At 42.2% G+C, this 17853-nt stretch overlaps 1 protein-coding gene across 1 annotated transcript in view; it reads right to left on the bottom strand.

Moving 5' to 3' along the window:
* The window catches only part of NUP133 (nucleoporin 133), a 2059048-nt gene that overhangs the window by 1502386 nt on the left and 538809 nt on the right, over nucleotides 1–17853 (bottom strand). The window contains exon 10 of the mRNA XM_044070734.1: nucleotides 5799–5946. Within this exon, the coding sequence (XP_043926669.1) occupies nucleotides 5799–5946 (148 nt within the window). The remainder of the gene's footprint in view (nucleotides 1–5798; nucleotides 5947–17853) is intronic.

Here is a 17853-nt window from a genome sequence, read left to right as displayed (position 1 = left end):
GGAAGATTTGGAGAACAGGGATGGAGAAAGAGATCTCCTCTCAGGAGAAGATGGTCTGAGACTGGGAGATTGGCTCCTAGGAGGTTCTAACACAATTGCAGCAGATGCCGGTTCCATTAGTACCGATCCTTTCTGCGGCCCTGAGGACACTGGAGCCGAGAAAGCTGATGCAGTTTTTGAGATTTTCTCCCGGGGCTCCGATGAAGCTGACTGAGCCGGAGATGTCTTTTTGACTTGCCAGATTTTGACTTTCCACTGCAAGACTAAATCCACAGCCTCTTCAAAAGAGGGTTTCAATAGTCCCTTTAAAATTAGCTTATTCTTTCTCTCTTGGAGAACTCTATGGCTGAATGCATCACAAAAACTGCAGGATTCCTGCAGATGGATGGCTCCCAAGCAATAGACACAAATGGAATGCCCATCGATAATGGACATTTTGTACCCACATTTAGAGCACTTTTTAAAACCCGAAGGTTTGTGCTGCTTGCTATCCCTAGACATCTTAACTACTAAGCCCACAACGCAAAACCAAGTCTGAAAAAGCGGGGACGACGCTAAATAGTAAAGAGTGATCAAACACACACCAAAAATCAAGTACAAACACTGAACAAGAGATTGAAAACCACAAGGAAAGGGAAGCCCAATCCTCTAATTTAAACTGTCTAGACCGTACTCAAACAGAAGGCAAACAGAGGAGAACTAGGGATACCACACAACAATCACACAATCACAATTCTTGACAAACAGAAAACTTAGACAATTAGCTATGAAAATAGCTTTTGAAAGGAATCAAAACTTTTAAGAAAAAAAGAGGGTACCTAGCCACAGCCAAGCGAGACCAAGTCTGAGCTACATGAGCGGCAAACGAGATCTGGGATATGGAACAATGCACCATGGGATACCTGATTAGCCCAGCCAATGAAAGACTTTGAGCTAGTAAAATCGGCAGAGTCGGAGCAGATATTCAGCTCCGAACCCACGGGTAAGAATGTAGGCGAGATAGGACTACATAACGTCCCTGGTACTTAAAGAATGGCAAGAAGTGCAGGTCTCCTCCTGCCAATGTGGTTTGCCTAAGCAGTACACACAGCTAGTGTGACTGTGTCAGACATCTTTTGTGAACATTCATCACATTTATTTAAACCCTGAAAGGCAATGGTCTTCGTGCTCTCTGTCATTTTCATGCTAACAAGAACAAACTAAGAAGCTACATAGAAAAAACACCAACACTAACTATACTAAATTACGGTGTACTGATAATTCCAACAAGAACAGTAAAGATAGAGAAAGAAAGATTTGTTTTTTTTTTTTTGAAGAAAGACACACAGGGAGAAAAGGTCCTCTAACAAAAGGGCAACTATGGCCCTCTGACTCGGGACGTACAATCCTTTGGGGGCAAAAAAAAACAGGTCAAACACCAAGTACAATGACACAATAAGCTAGAAACTACAAGGAGTCAAAGATAAGGAAAAAAGGTGCAGAAAAAAGCAAGATTTAGTAAATAAATCTTTGACTTAGCCAACGAGCCAGTAAGGAAACAAGCTCAAAGCTTTTGCGGCAAATGAGATCTGGGAAATTGCCATGAGGCACCATGGGATAGGGGTTAGCCTCGAGCCAGTAAAGCCTCGAACTTTAGTATCAGCCAAGTCGAACCCATCCAGCAAGAATTACAGCAATATAGGACTAAACAAACTGGTTCAGGAGAGTGCCACCACATACAATCGAATATGTCAGTAACTATCTTGCAGTACTTTTTTTATTCTTTTATCAGGCATGTGTAGAATTTAGATGACAGGAAGGGCTTAGTAATACAGAACTTGATCCCTTAGGTCCATTGCTGAACTGACACATGTAGAGAGAAAAGGCACAGATAAGGCAGACTGCTGACACTGAAGGAGGTCATGAGACTGTAGTGGTATCAGCTGTCTGAGTGGGTAGCCAGCACAGGTATTGGACAGATCAGATGGCCTTGCTTGCCACTGAAGTCCCGTGCCTGTCCTGGGTTCATTAGTGGAGTGGCGGTCCTTACCTTGCTTTTTCTCTTTACATGTACCCATTCAGCAGTATGTTGGCTACACCAAGAATGTGCATATTTACAATGATATCTGTCTACATGGTAAAACAAGTGGGTCTGAATGCTGTACACATGCATAGATACTGGTTTGTTTAGGACATCGGTTATGGAAATTATTATTTTTGTCATATTTTGGTAAATAACTTTGCAAGAGAGCATCTGAATGTGCTAAGTAATGCCTCATTTTGAAGACAGTATTGATAGTTGCAACATGGTAAAAGCTGTGCCTGCATGTCTTACACATGTACAGATAAAGTTTGTTTCGGACTTGGGTTATGGAAATTATGAATATCATATTTTGGTAAATAACTTTGCAATGGAGCATGTCAGTGTGCAAAAGAAATACCTAATTTTGAAGACAGTGTTACTCCTTACAACATGGTAAAAGTACTGTGTCTCTGCACTGTACACATGTACAGATATCAGTCTTGTAGGATTATGAAAATTACACATTTCCAATACTTCATTATTATGCCAATATCTTTGCAAGGGAGCATGGTGATGACAAATGATGCATCATTTTGAAGTTGTCACCGAGACGCACAACTTCTGCACTGATATGTAGCCTCTGTCTGGTACAGGTGATGAGATATTATGCTTTATCAATTATGAGAATTATATTAATCAAATTTCTGTGAACACCTCTGTAATGCAGCATTACACAATTGTTAAGGTATCATTTTAATGCTGACATTCATAAAAACAAATTAAACAAATCGTTTTGGGTCTACATGATACACTGACAAAGATATTGTGATTTGATTTAATAAAAAGGTAAAAAATATGCACAATATCAGCATTCCTTAGCAAATATTTAATAATGACAGATACGCACTATCAACATTTACACTGTTGGAAAGGTCAGTGTCTGGTGAACTTTTGCATTTACATTTTTATAGTCTAGCTCTTATAGTTAGAGAGTTATGAACATCTGTTTTCTGTATGGTATTAAAAATGGATTTTCTGAAAATAAACTCAGGCTGCACTGTTGTTCCAATGGTGGAATTAAGCAGGCAGCTTTTTCTGAGCTGCTCTGGAGTGAATGAGTTAAAAGACATTTTTGCTAGTAAGTCACAGACTACGTGGCCTGTCTTGAAAGGAGGGTTTTTGGTCAGGCTTTTGCTGGGTCTGAAAGGTGCCTGTCTAGGAGGCCCTTTCTTATGTCAAGGAGGACTGCATTTCCTTCTAACAAAATGTGTTTTAAAAGGGTAGTTTCTGTGGTATTTAGGGACTGGGGACACAGAGGTGTTTCATTTCCCAAGGATCACAGAAAGTTACTATGCTATTGGTACTGAGGCCCTTATAAGTCTAGCCAAGAGTTTAGCCCATGTATAGACAAATCGGCACCCGATGCACCTGTCCAGCAGAGACACGGGTAGAATCCCAAGGATGTATTTTCCATCCAATTATCCAGGTTACACTAAAAAAGGGGTAAAGAGGTACTCTACTTGACGTGGAGAGGGGGGGGGGGTCTCTGACACAAATCTGACCCAAGTCCTATTCATGTCACAGACCAGGTAGAGGACGCGTGTCTGGGTTCTTTTAGTTCTTTCCCTTTCTCATGCAGGGGACTTGAACAAAATGCAACAAGCATCAAAAATGGCATCACTGTCCAGAGGTGCATCCATAACTTGAGCCGAAATATCAGGCAAAGGCTGGAACCCAAACCATGAGCACCCTCCCAAGTACAGAACCTGAAGCTGGTGACCTTGCGGATACTTCAGCTGCATCATAACTGCATTTAATAGAATGTCTAAACACCTCAGCTGAGGTAGACAGAGGAGCAAGTTGCACCTTGGCTGGAGCATCAGGAATGTCTGATATCCGCTAAGGTGGGGAAAGCCAGGTAGAGCAGGTACACACTTTTTCCCCCTCTCCTTTCCATCATTTTGCTATCCTTGTCTAACGGGAGCAGATTAGTATGGGGAAATAGTTTAGACAGTTTTGTCTGCAAAGAGAGAGAACTGCAGGATCTGCAGGAGAACATTTGAATAGGAATGTGCTGTCCTCAGGAACTTTATAGAATTTGGCAGGTCTTTTGAGGACGGGGGTTGAGAACCTGAACTCTGAAACAGAAAAAGGGATCCAGAAAGGCAGGGAGAACAGGAGGAATTGCAGAGAGAAGAATCCATCTGCAACAGGTCATAATACCTCCTCTTAAATTCTGATACATGACTACATTCCAGTTCACAGTTCTCTCATTCTGGAAATAATTTCTCCAAAAGACAAATCTTCCTCAGGAGAAGCTCCTATGTTGGAGCCTAATTCAGGGTAAGCATAACCCAGGGGAACTCAATTTGGGAAGTGTAGATCAAGGACTCATCTGATGAAGAATCATCATATTCATCAGAGGCCTGCTGTTCCTCTACTAAGCTCCTGGGCATGGGTGAAGGAAAAGGAATGGGTGGAAGGGCTGAGGATGGATTTGAAGCCAGGAAGGCAATTCAAGATTGCCTATGAGAAGACCTGCCAGTCAGGAGAATCAGTAGATGTTCCTCTGTTTATGCTTATTACCAGGAAAATCCACCTCTACATTGTGAAGGGATAGCCTACGGATATAACTAGGTATTGTGTCAGGCATAGGGTTTACTGAGATGTAAGAACTGGAGGAGCTAGAGAAACACCACTTGGGATGTCTGAGATAGTGGGTCGTGACTTCCTCTAATTGTCCTGAACGGACATCTATGTAGCCTCTGTGGACATTTAAGTGGCACCCTTCCAAACAAATTCTGAAAAGATCAAAAGGGCATCCAAGGCTTTCACCAGCCTCAAAAAGACTATCTGAATTAAGAGGTGTAGCCAAAGATTCGGGCCTGACCTTTTTGGCCTTTGGTGGCTCACCGGATGGACCCACAACACCCTCCACACCAAAAGGTAACCTTTTCAGATGTTGGTTCGCAAGATAAATGCTCAGAGCCAACAAACTACTATGTAGGATCTTGGGGAGGAATACTTGGCAAATTGCACAAGACATGTAATCGTGGACCCTAGGCAAAGCACTGACTGTAGCTGTGTGGAATCTGATGTCCACAACTACACTTACCTTTCCTAGATTACATCAACCTCAAAAATATGCAGCAGCAAAAAACAATTTTCCCCAATGAGGCACTTACCTAACATTAGGAAACACTCTGCAATCAGAAAAGTGGCAGAAGCTGTTGCTTGGACTGGAAGCAGAGAAGTTCTAGGGGATGATACGTGCGGATGTCATCTTTATGGCCTACTCTGCCTGCCTTACCATGTCCACTGGCACACATACTATGCATTAACAAAAGTCTTTTCTATACGGGTGGACATTGGGGTCACTTAGCCAGGGAATCCCAAAGGTTTAGAATACTGCAACATTAGAATAAGACGCCTACTGTTACAAAATTAACATCTACTGTACCCTTGTTTCACTCTACTTTAACTTTCCTCTCCCTTTTAACATCTCTCTCGAAACACCCAATGATATACACTGTATATAGTGAATATTTACCACGTATGGTACATTTTTAGCCAGCTATATAAAAGTTAAATCCTAACATTTTTTTAAGTTACACAGTTGTATATTTTAGCTACAGTGTTGATAACTTGCTTAGAAAACATTTTTAACTACTTATCCATGCATCCATCAAAAATGTCAGTTTTGTTATTCTACCTTCCAGATTCTGGGCTAAACCTAAAAATGGTCCTTTGAAATCAACGTGATTTTCATCCAAGTTAAATGGAAACCGTGCTTTACCTGGGCTACTAAAAGCAATTGCTTCCTGAGGCAGAGAGCCTCTTCCTGTTCCAGTCGAACAAGCAAACACAAAATCTTCACCATACAGGAACGCAGCTTGACTAGAACTCTCTGGACACAGAAATCGACATTCTACTTCATCTTCAGACTGAAAACAGGTAAAAAGGAAAAACTTTTGAACAGCTACACAAACAAAAATACTATACATAAACCATCAACTGCAAAAGACTTTAATGCTGACATGAAGCATTCAAACACCATAACAAAGTCAAAGTCATTATCTAGCAAAGTCACAATGTTCATGATGAGCAAAGACCCTGGGGGGGGCAGCACACCAGGCAATCCTTCCTTACCTCAATTACCTTCAGTGTCAGCAAGCATCAGTAACCAGATGTATTTTATTTAATCACAGAAACATTCTTAAAAGGAAAGCTTATAGTTTGTGCCACGGAATGAGAGGCAGTGCGCACGTGTGTCTAATACACACACACATATATATATATATATATATATATATATACATACACACACATACATATACATACACACACATAAATACATATGTATGTATGTATGTATATACATATATAGATATAGATACATATATAGATATAGATATATATATAGATATGGGTCTACTACTAATTACCGACACGACGATTCCCCGACGGAAAACTCCCCGACGCCAGATGACCGACATCACACAAACCCGACAACGCAAAACACCGAACACCATTACACCGAACACCATTACACCGACACACGGAACGTAAACAACACGCGACACTACATAGCATACACACTAGCCCTGACCCAAACCCTAACCCTAAGGTCCGACACTATCGCACACTTCACCTACCTGCACCTAACCTAACTCACTTAACCCACCCCTAGCCCAAGCTCGACACTAACACACATCACCTACCTGCACCTAACCCTAACTCACTTAACCCACCCCTAGCCCAAGCTCCGACACTGCACACTTCACCTACCTGCACCCTAACCCTAACTCACTTAACCGTCCTAAACTACAGTCCCTCACTAGCACACACTTACCTTACCCGAACCATACCTCCGACACGCACACACTCACCTTTCCCACAGCCTAACCCGACATCCCACAATCTCGAGCACTTACCTGACCGCTCCTAACTCCGTCACCATCGCACACTTACCGTCGCGATCGCACATTCCTTGTCGGTCTTTCCGCTGTCGGCAAATCACCCTGTCGGTACACTTACCTGTCGGTCATCTGGCGTCGGTGAGTTTTCCGTCGGGGAATCGTCGTTTCGGGCATTAGTAGTAGACCCATAGATATATATATAGATATATAGATATAGATATATATATATATAGATATATATATATAGATATATATATAGATATATATATATATATATATATATAGATATATATAGATATATATATATATATATAAACACACACATATGTAGATATATATATATATATATATATATATATAAAAATAAACATACATATATACATATATTTTATTTATTTGCAGCTGTTTAACCAGGATAGTCCATTGGGCCAATAAGAACCAGTTTTCAATGGAGTCCTGGGGAGAAAAGCTCCAACACAAAGATGATCAGCAGTTTAAAAATTAAATCTTTTATGGTTACAAGACAAAAACGAAAATTACAGCAGTTACAATAAAGTTAATAGGTTACATTTAGCAGAAAACAAACAAGACATTTATTTAGTAAATATAAAGTTTTGTGAAATGGAAAAGTACAATTTTAGAAGTTATTTACAATTGGCTTAGTACTTGCTAGGTATAAGTATGAAGTTGGTGTGTGGAATAAATGAGATAGTTGCCTGTAGAAAGTAGAGAATAGGCTACGAGGGATGGGAGCAGGAGCATTCCCATGTGGATGTTAGATGTGAGTGAAGTGATTTTTTAAAGGAAGGGAGGTTAATGGTGGTACGGATGGAGGGAGGGAGGAACGGAGTTTCATAGGCGTGCCAGGGCAAAGGACAGGAGGTTTTTTCCTGGGAAGCGAAGGGGTTTGTACAGTTCTATTAGGTTTTGATTGCTAGATCTTAGTTGTCTTTCTGGGTGGTGCATTTTAAAAGTAGACGAAAGGGAAGGACAGAGGGAGGGGTGAAAAATGATTTTGTGAGCATTAGTAAGCAGAGTATAGGAGAGATAGATAGGAAGCTCTAGCCAGTTTAGTTTGTGGAGAGCTGTGCAGTGATGGGTTGATGATTTTTGGCTAGAGGCAAATTTTGCAATTATATTATAACAAGAGGACAGTTTTGTTTTGAAAGATGATTATAGGTTTGTTAGGAGAGGGGCACCATAAAGGAGGGAAGGAATGAGAAATGTAGTTGAGAGTGTGAGCATTGTAGTAGTGAGATATCGATCGTGTCGGTAGAGCATGCCAAGTTTTTGGTGGGTTTTATTTATGTTTAGTTGTAGATGGGAAGTGAATTTAAGCTGGTCATCGATTTGGACTCCTAGTAATTTGATTTCAGATACCGGTTCAAGAGGTGTGTTATTATGGCTGGTGATGCAGAATAGGTTTCTGTCAATGGTGTTGGTTTTAGAGGGGGGTAAATACCATAAGTTTGTTTTTGACACATTTGGTGCTAAATGATGGTCTTTCATCCACTGTTCTGTGATATAGAAGGCATCTTGAGTCAGCTTTAAGAGAGTGGGAATGGATGTAGCAGCGCAGATAATTGTTGAATCGTTTGCATATTGAATAAGGTTAGCGTAAGGGACTGAGCGGTAGAAATCATTAATGAATATATTGAAGAGGAGGGAACCCAATATGGAACCCTGGGGGACACCAGTGGGGGTGTTAAGGAAAGAGGAGATGGCTTTTTTCCTCTTAACAGCTTGCTGCCTGTTAGAGAGGTAGCTGGTGAACTACTTAAGAGAGGAAGAGGATAGGTTTAGTTTGGATAGTTTAGTAAGGAGAATGTTGTGAGAGAGAGTGTCGAAGGCCTTAGAAAGGTCAAGTAAGAGGGTAGATAACAGTAAAACAAGAATCCCTGGCTTTATTCACAGTTTCCAAGAAGAATAGGAGGGCAGTCGTAGTGCTGTGACTGTGTCTGAATCAGTGTTGAGTGGGAGTTAGTAAGTTGGCAATAAGATAGGGAAGGGGTTGAAGATGGATAAATTTTTCTAGGAGTTTCGAGAAGGGAGAGAGCAGGGCAATGGGATGGAAGTTAGTAATGTTATTATTGCCTCCTTTGTGCAGGGGAATGATGAAAGCCTTTTTCCAGAGTTGGGGTACAAGACCTTCTTGGATAGGGCGATTGATTAAGATGCTGATAGGGAAGGCAATGGCATCGGCGGCTAAGCTGAGGAAAGATGAGGGAATGTTATCGGGGGCATTGGTGCATAGTTTTAGCTTTTGCAGGAATTTTTTTATGGTAGAAGTAGGAATGGGTTTTATAGAGAAAGGTGGGGGTTGAGAGGATGGGGGATGAGAGACTGGATGTAAGGGTGGGTAACAAGAGAGGAGATGCAGCAGTAGGGGGTGAAGTGTTGGAGAAGGATTAGGTTCAGTTTGGAAATAGAGTCTATGAAAAAGAGTTAAATTGGATGGCCAGATCTATATCTAGTGCATGTGGGTCAGGTCTTGGATTTTCAGTTATGCCAGCTTTTAAGAGGGTAGTTATACCTTTCCAAAATTTCTGTGGATTGGTTTTGTGGTTGTTGTGAAGTAAGGAGAAGTAATTCTGACAGTCTGCTGTGATATGCTTTTTGACTCTGTTGCGAAGTGTTTTGAACGCATTAAGGGAGGTGGGAGTCTTGTTTCTTAGGTAACGTGCCCAGGCTTTGTCTCCAAGGTGCATGACAGTTTGTGTGCTTTTTGTTAGCCAGGGGGCGATTTGGTTTCTTATTTTTTGGTTTTTATGGGGGCATAACTATCTAGCAGTTTTAGGAAAGTTGTATTAAAGTGTGCAACAGCATTATCCAGGGGTAGAGATTTCAGGGGGTTCCAGTTAAGAGATTTTAGGGAGTCAGAGAAGGCTTTTGGGTTGAAGTTCTTTAGGTAGTGAGTGGTGATGCAATTATGAATTACTTGTAAAGGAGAAGGAAGACGCCTGGCAAAGATGGGAAAGTGGTCACTGAGGGAATCGGGAAGAGTTCCACTGTCAGGGTAGCAGTGGGGGTGAGAGACTAAGATCCAGTCTAGGGTGCTACCACTGGAGAAGTCTTTAGAGGGCCTGGTAGTGGAGTTGATGAGTTGTGAGTAATTATATAGGTTGATATTTAGGGTGTGTGTAGGGGACTGAATGGAAGACCAATTAATGTTCGTGTCTCCCATGATAATAGTTTCATTACGGATATTGGTAGAAAGTCGAGAGGATATCTTCAAGTACTGAGGTATTGTCTCCAGGGGGAATGTAAAGGGAGGCTATGCATATGCGTTTGTTTATTCAACTGAAATAGTGCTAGTATTAGTTCATAGGTTCATAGGTTTATACTAGGCTATCTGCCCTAAGGCATTTATAAGCCTAGCCCAAATTTTTGTGGCTTACACCACCCCTTATATGAAAAAATACTGTGCCCATTAGTTTGTTGTGCCTCTGTCCAGCAGTGACACAGATATGATTCCCGGGGTAAACCTACGATCTCCCATCCACAGGTCTAGATTTCTCTTGAACAGAGTCAGCGAGGTGCTCTGCCTCACATGGACCGGGATTTTATTCCACAGCATAGGGAGTCTCTGAGTGATAAATCTATCCCTCCAGCACGTCCTATTTATATCCGTGCTAAGGTTTAAGTCGCTTGCTCTAGTGGTTTTGGTGGATTTGGATTTTTGAGGTGGAGCATGTCCATTAATTCGGGTTGGACATGGCCTTGTATATCAGGCACATGTCACCTCTGAGCAGACGGTATGCGACTGAATAGAGCTGGAGTTTCTTCAATCTGGCAGCATATGACAGATTTTGGAGTCCCTTTATCCTTTTGGTGAGGAACTTTTGGGGTCTCTCCAATTGCTGCAGATGTCGGGTGAGATACATCCCGAATGGGGCACTGTACTCGATCATTGGTCTGATAAGTGAAGAGTACAGGGGAACAATGACCTCACTAGATCTGGATGTGAATCCCTTCATGATCAGGTGGGCAATGTAGAAGGTCTTTCTAACCACTTTAGCAATGTGAGTGTCAAAAGAAAGGCCACTGTCAACCTGGGTCCCCAGGTCCCAGGTCCCTGATAACCTCTTCTGTGCTTAGTGGATTGCCACCTATATGGTAGCTTGGGGTTACCTTGTTTTTCCCGAAGGGTATGACCATACATTTTTTGGCGTTTAACTTCAGGCCATGGCTCTGGCACCAGCTATCTGTTTCCGTGAGTCCCTTCTGAAGGATATCCGTGTCCGATGCACTTTCCACTATGGCGCCCAGTTTGCAGTCGTCTGCAAACTTTGTCAGCCAAAGTCCTCCCATGTTGGCCTGTACTTCTGAGAAGTAGATGCCAAACAATAGGGGCCAAGGACCGAGCCCTGTGGGACACCACTTGTGACCGGCTTGGAGTCTGACACAGCGCCAGCAACTCTAACCCTGTGGGTTCTGTCCTTAAGCCAGTTTGCAACCCATCTTGTGACATATGGGTTTACATTTAAGCTGGTAAGTTTTTCTACAATACCAGTGGGGTATTGTGTCGAAAGCCTTTGCAAGGTCAAGGTAGGCTGTATGGACTGCCTTTCCTCATCAATGGCCTTGGTGACTGTTTCAAGAAGTCGACCAAGTTCAAAAGGCATGATCTTCCCTTGACAAAGCCAAACTGGGTCGGGTCCAATGTCTGCAAGTCCCTATATCTTTGTTTATGAGCTCCATTATGATCCTCTCCATAGCTTTGCAGACTAGACTTGTTAAGCTTATGGGGTAATTACCAGGGTCCGTGAGGCGCCGCCTTTTGGAGTGGGACCACAGTTGCCGTCGCCACTCCTTGGGCACGTATCCTGTGGTAAGGCTGAGATTAAACAGCTGCCTTATGTGCGGGTTTAATTCCTCATTTAGCTCATGTAGCACACAGCCGGGGACACCATCCGGTCCCATTGATGCTGTGTTTTTAGCTTTAGAGAGCAGCTTTCACCTGCGCATTTGAGATGTCCGGGAGGCTACACCGGCTGGGATAGTTATCTCTCCATTAGGGGAGAGGGTGAAGTTTGCACTGAACCAGTCTGCCAGTATGTTGGCAATGTCTGTGGGTTCAGTGATTTTTGTATCATTTTGGACTAATTCTGAGCATATCTGGGAGTTTCCACCCAGGTTCCTAACATAGCTGAAAAAGGCCTTATGATTGTCCTTTGAATCCATTGGCAATTTTTCTCTCAAAATTGGCCTTAGTTGATTTTATGAGTGCTCGTATTTTTTTTTACTAATAATGATCAGGGGTGACTTCCCTTTTATGGATTTTGTTCTATCATGTAATAGCTTTCTCCTCTTATTGTAAAGTTTGTTAATGGCTGGGGTCGTTTGCCCTTTGTGGAAAGAATCTTGGTTTTATTTGGGATTGCCTGATCCATGCAGTCCTGGAGGTGTTCATAGAAGGCATTTGTAAGGGCTTCCGCAGCTTGGGTTGTGGTTTCCTCTGGCTCAGGGGCCTTGAAGGATACCACACCAGTCTTGAGTAGTGTGAAGTTTGCTTTAGAGAAGTTCTTCACTATGGTCTTTTTTGTTTGGGGTGGGGCGGATGTGGATTTCCAGTGAGATTAGTTTATGATCAGATCTCACCAATGAGGATATACTTCGGTGTGGAGCATTTTGTCCCCATGTTTGTGACAATGAGATCTAGTATATTTTCTCCTCTCGTGGGAACAGTGACTAGCTGTTCCATGGCATTTGAATTTATGAACTCCAGGAACTGTTGGGCTAGAAAGTTAGGGCTTGAGTAATGTTCCCAGTCTATATTCGGGTAGTTGAAGTCACCCAATATGATGGTGTTTGGAGATACATTTATACCCTCCAGTGTCTTCAGGAAGGCTGTGTGGGGTTCCTGAGTTTGAGGGTGGCCTGTAGCATGCTACAATTTGTAGAGCAGTTTTGCCTATGGTTAGTTGCACCTGGATGGTTTCGAGCTTCATGCGTTGCCACCAACCTGGAGGTGTGGGTATCCTTTATGAATATGGATACACCCTCCTTTTGTGGTGTGGTCCGGGTTTTGGGGCGGAGCATGATATGAGGTAAAACCTAATAGTGCCGGGGTGCTCTCAGGAGCCTTGAACCAGGTTTCAGTTACAGCACAGACATCGATGTTCTCCATACTGAGAAGGGCCTCGAGTGCGTGCATTTTGAGATTTAGGCTTCTGGCATTGAGCAGCATTACCCTCAGTTTCTTCCCATTTTTGTTTTCTAGGGTGGTAGGTTTAGAATTTGAGCCTTGCCTAAAAAAGGCACTATGGGGGTGGCAAGAGCCTTAGCCAATATCCGGAATACCAGGGGTGACAGGTGCAAGCCGTCCCTTGCGAAGCAGCGTGGCTTGTCAAGCATGTCATCCCAGGCAGACAGACACTGGATCCCCTTTGAATGACACCAGACATTAAGCCAATTGTTAAAGCTGATCATCTTGTCTCTATATTGTGGCATCATTCTTGGTGAAGGAAGGATACTGCTCAGGGTTAGGGTCATACCTGCCTGGGCTACATAATCAGAGAGCTCCTCTATGTCTCTTTTCATGTAGTCCAGGAGGTGCGTCTCAGGTCGTTCACACCAGCATGGACAATGACTGTGTCATATTTGTACTTGCCGTGGAGTGACCCGAGTGCTTGTGTTATGTGGCGGATTCTAGCGCCCGATAGGCAGCTTACTGTGACCCTCTCCTTGTTCAGCCTGGTGAGTGGGGCGTCAGTGTGTCTGACTATGGAGTCACCTATGACAAGTATGTTTGGTGTTGTATTTGGCCTTAAGGGCTGTGACTGCTTTGCACACTGCTTTTGTGGTTTATGTGTTGCTTGTGGGGTGTCTTGAGGTAGCAGTTGTTTGGGTGTCTGCTTTGGAGGCCTCTGCTGTTTAGGTAAATTTTACTCAGAGCCTCGAGTATGTCTTTGTGTGTTTATGTGTTTGATTCAGTGGAGTGGTAGCATTATGTGAGGCTGGTTTTGTGGTGTGTGTAGTTGCCTTCTCCTCCTGTCTGGTCTTGCCAGTCCTGAGTTGAGAGAGCTCAGCCTCCAGTTTGGCTAAATAGCTGCATCTCTCAAGTATTTGTGTTATGTGGGAGGAGGAGAGGGTTGTCTGTGTACATGAGGCAGTTATAACATTGCCTCAAGATTCCCAGATTCACCAGCTGGACCGGAGAGGAGATTGACAACTGACCTTTGGACATGCTAGAATAATATTGGGAAATCCTTAATTGAAAACAAGGGCCAGTGGGGAGTGAGGGTGTAGTGCTTTTAATTTTTAGTGCTGACTTATATAATTGCTTTAGTGAGCAAGTGCCAGGTAACTTGAGTGCAATGTGTTACAAGTAACTAAATGCAAAAACGACAAACAGTAACTTTCTTTCAAGTGAAACAAGGAAATAAGTACAGTAAGCAATGCAGATATCACTAGTGATCCACAGAAGCTGAGAAGTTGCGTATTAGGTGGAATTAGCTTCTAGTAACAAGCAAACAAACAACAAGCATATAAACAAAGCTAGATTCAGCAGGCCTGGATCTAGTCTATGCTAGAGCAAACAAGGTGAACCAATTTCAGTAAGATACAGTTCAAATATTCAGGCACTATAAACCTTTAACCAGAAATTCCCAGCTCAGAAGGGCAGAGTCCAGCCTCTTCTCCCACAAGAGTGCAGACCACGAACCTTCTTAATGTAAAATAACTGGCCTGAAGCCCAAGTGCCTAAACCAGAACTAATACACTTGGACACTGGGCTCTCAATCAGCAGTTCCCAACTTAGAAGGATGAAAGCTACCTGTCCTGCCACCACAGTGCTTGCCACAAACCTTCCTAATGTAAAACAACTGGTCTGAAGCCCAAGTGCTTAATCCAAAAGACTTGAATGATAGCTACACTTTAATCAAATTACAACCAAGCAGTAATAAATACCATTGAATACTTTAGAGAATGTCTGGATTAGTGCTCAAGTTACACAAACAAAGCTAGATCCAGCAGGCCCGAATCCAGTCTATGCCACAGCAAACAAGGCGCACCAACTTCAGTAAGAAACAGTTCAGATATGCATGGACTATAAAAGCCTTTAACCAGAAATTCCCAGCTCAGAAGGGCAGAGTCCAGCCTCTCCTCCCACAAGAGTGCAGACCACGAACCCTCTTAATGTAAAATAACTGGCTTGAAAGCCCAAGTGCTTAAACCAGAATTAATACACTTTTAGAATAACAGACACTGAGCCCTCAATCAGCAGTTCTCAACCTAGAAGGATGTAAGCTACCTGTTCTGCCACAACAGTGCAGACCACAAACCCTCTCAGTGCAAAACAACTAACTGGTCCGAAGCCCAAGTGTTTAAACCAAAAGGCTTAGAATGAGTTACACCAAGCAGTAATAAATACAATTGAGTATTTTAAGATGATGCAAAAGTAAAAGAAGTAGGTAAAAACACAAGTACAGTAAAAGCAGATGAATTTTTTTTTTTTTTTTTTTTCCTGAACAAGTGCTGAGATCAAAGAAACAGATTTGAGTGCTGAAACTAGAAAACTGGCTAGTTATAAGAAAAAAACAAGCTAGAAGGCTTCCCTCAAACACAGAAGGGCTTGGGGGCTCAGAAGCCTACAAATAGTCTGTACCACTTAACAAGAAAGGCAGGAAATAAGCTTAATTTTTTTTTTCTATTTCCCAGATGCTCTCTTTGTACACAGTAGGAGTGCCTGAAATCAGAATATGTTCTCACTGCACTCAGTTGAGTGAGCAAATGAGATGGGCCCAGAGGCAGGCTGAGGGGAGGGCAGTTTCAATGCCACTAAGATTAACACCAAAACAAAATCAGGGTGGGTGGGAATAACCGAAGAGCAGAATAACAGTTAAAAATTCCTTCAACACTCCTTCATACACAGTTTAAAATCAAATTAAATACTGTATGATACTGTATTTTTTTTTAAAAAAAGTGCAGATAAAGGTACTTAAATTCTCTTATACGTCCAGTTGAATATAACCAAGTTCTTAGCTGGCCAAGCTGAAGTTTTAAAGCAGGAATTATTTCACATGCACCAGTTTAAATATGCAAGGACAGGAAATCAAAGAATGTGGCTACCCCCACACCTGTAATTACTAGCAAATAACAAAATTCAGCCAACACTAGCTTCAGTTCAAGTTACTGAAGAGCAGAATAACTTCAGTTAAAAATTCCTTCAACACTCCTTCATACACACTTTAAATCAAATTAAATACTGTATAATACTGTATTTTTTTTTAAAAAAGTGCAGATAAAGGTACTTAAATTCTCTTATACGTCCGTTGAATATAACCAAGTTCTTAGCTGGCCAAGCTGAAGTTTTAAAGCAGGAATTATTTCACATGCACCAGTTTAAATATGCAAGGACAGGAAATCAAAGAATGTGGCTACCCCCACACCTGTAATTACTAGCAAATAACAAAACTCAGCCAACACTAGGGGGAATGGGTTTATTATAGGGAGGATGACTAGAGTAGAGCTAGTCCAACATCCTTTTTGTGGGCCCTGTCATTTCTGATGGAGTAGTTAGGTGGTAATATTTCAGTATCTTTTATATGAGGTTTTAACCAGGTTTCAGAGATAACTAAGATGTCAGGTTTGTTGTGGAGAAGCCATGCATGCAGGTTGGGAATTTTGTTAGCTATGCTTTGGGCATTTAGATAAGTTAGTAGGATGGATTTAGATGTAGAGGAAGGAGTGCTTGGGCCAGGGTTAGGGTGCATATCTCCAGAAAGAAGTATGGTTGTTAGATGTTGGATTAAGCTGAAAAGGTATTTGGATTGCTTTTTCTATGTTGTGTATGATTAGTTTTGTGAGGGATTTGGAGGGTAGAGGGTGGGGGGGGGTCAAGAGATTTTAAATGGAGTGATTACTTTGTGATGAAAAAATAGATGGTTGTTAATGGGATATAGGCTAGGGGATATCAAGATAAATGAGTGTAAGTGTGTTGTGTGGAGTGAGGTGGTTATATGAAGGAGTGGTGAGTGAGTTATGGTGCCGGGCTGGATAAGGTAGTGCATGTAAGTGAGGTTCAGAAGAAGTAACAGTTGAATTGAGAAGGAAGTATGTTTTGTAGGCATGGTGTTGAGAAAGGTATACGAGTAGGAACTGGATTGTTAAAAAAAAAAAAAAAAAAAAAAAGGGATGGGTGGGGTGATAGATGGTGATTTGGGGAAGGGAGAAGGAAGTTGATTGTGTTGTGATGGGTGAAGTTTAATAGGTAGAGAGGAAGTAGGAGAGGTTAGGTGGGTATAAGTCTAGATGTGTTGGGGTGGGGGGTAAGGGAGCAGAGTGAGCCCGCAAGGTGAATTGAGCGGGTAGAGCTAAGGAGAGGGAAGCTGAGAAAACAGTCAGTTTTGTGGGAAAGAGCCCAGGGGCTGGAATGTTATCTCTGAGAGGAGGGAATTTGTGTTTAAAATCTAAACAGTAAAGCTTTGTCACTCCATAAGTACTGTAATTACAGTAGATGACTTTGCTTTGAGATGTCCTTAACACTATCAGAGTTTGAGCAGGGTGAATGACATTTGCGTTTAGAGTTGGGATGTGCCAGACAGGTTAAGATGCATCTTTACAGTTAAACTAACTTTAAGCTAGAAGACCAGGCAGGTCTTCAGTTAGGGAGTATTGGTTTACTTTAAGTAGGAAATGCAGAGAATAAACACTGGATGCTGAAAATACTCTGGAAAGCAGAAATATCACAGCATTTTCATGACATAGCATTTCTGTAATTCACGGTAAGGGAATTAGAAGGGATAATTCTGCCACCTAGTGGTAGAGAATAAGAAGTGGCGTCAAGGTATAATCCAAGGAGAAATAAATAAATATCGGGCGAGGGAGTGAAGACAAACCAGGGGGTAATGAGGGACTTCAGACGGTAGCAAGATGCTGGCAGACAACGCTGAGCCCTTTCCTGGGACAATGCATCACAGAAATAACTTT

Source organism: Protopterus annectens, chromosome 1.part0, assembly GCF_019279795.1.
Source record: "Protopterus annectens isolate FY-2018-M chromosome 1.part0, PAN1.0, whole genome shotgun sequence".
NCBI lineage: Eukaryota > Metazoa > Chordata > Ceratodontiformes > Protopteridae > Protopterus > Protopterus annectens.
Note: the sequence above shows the minus strand (reverse complement) of the source record. Positions and strands in the feature narration are given on the sequence as shown.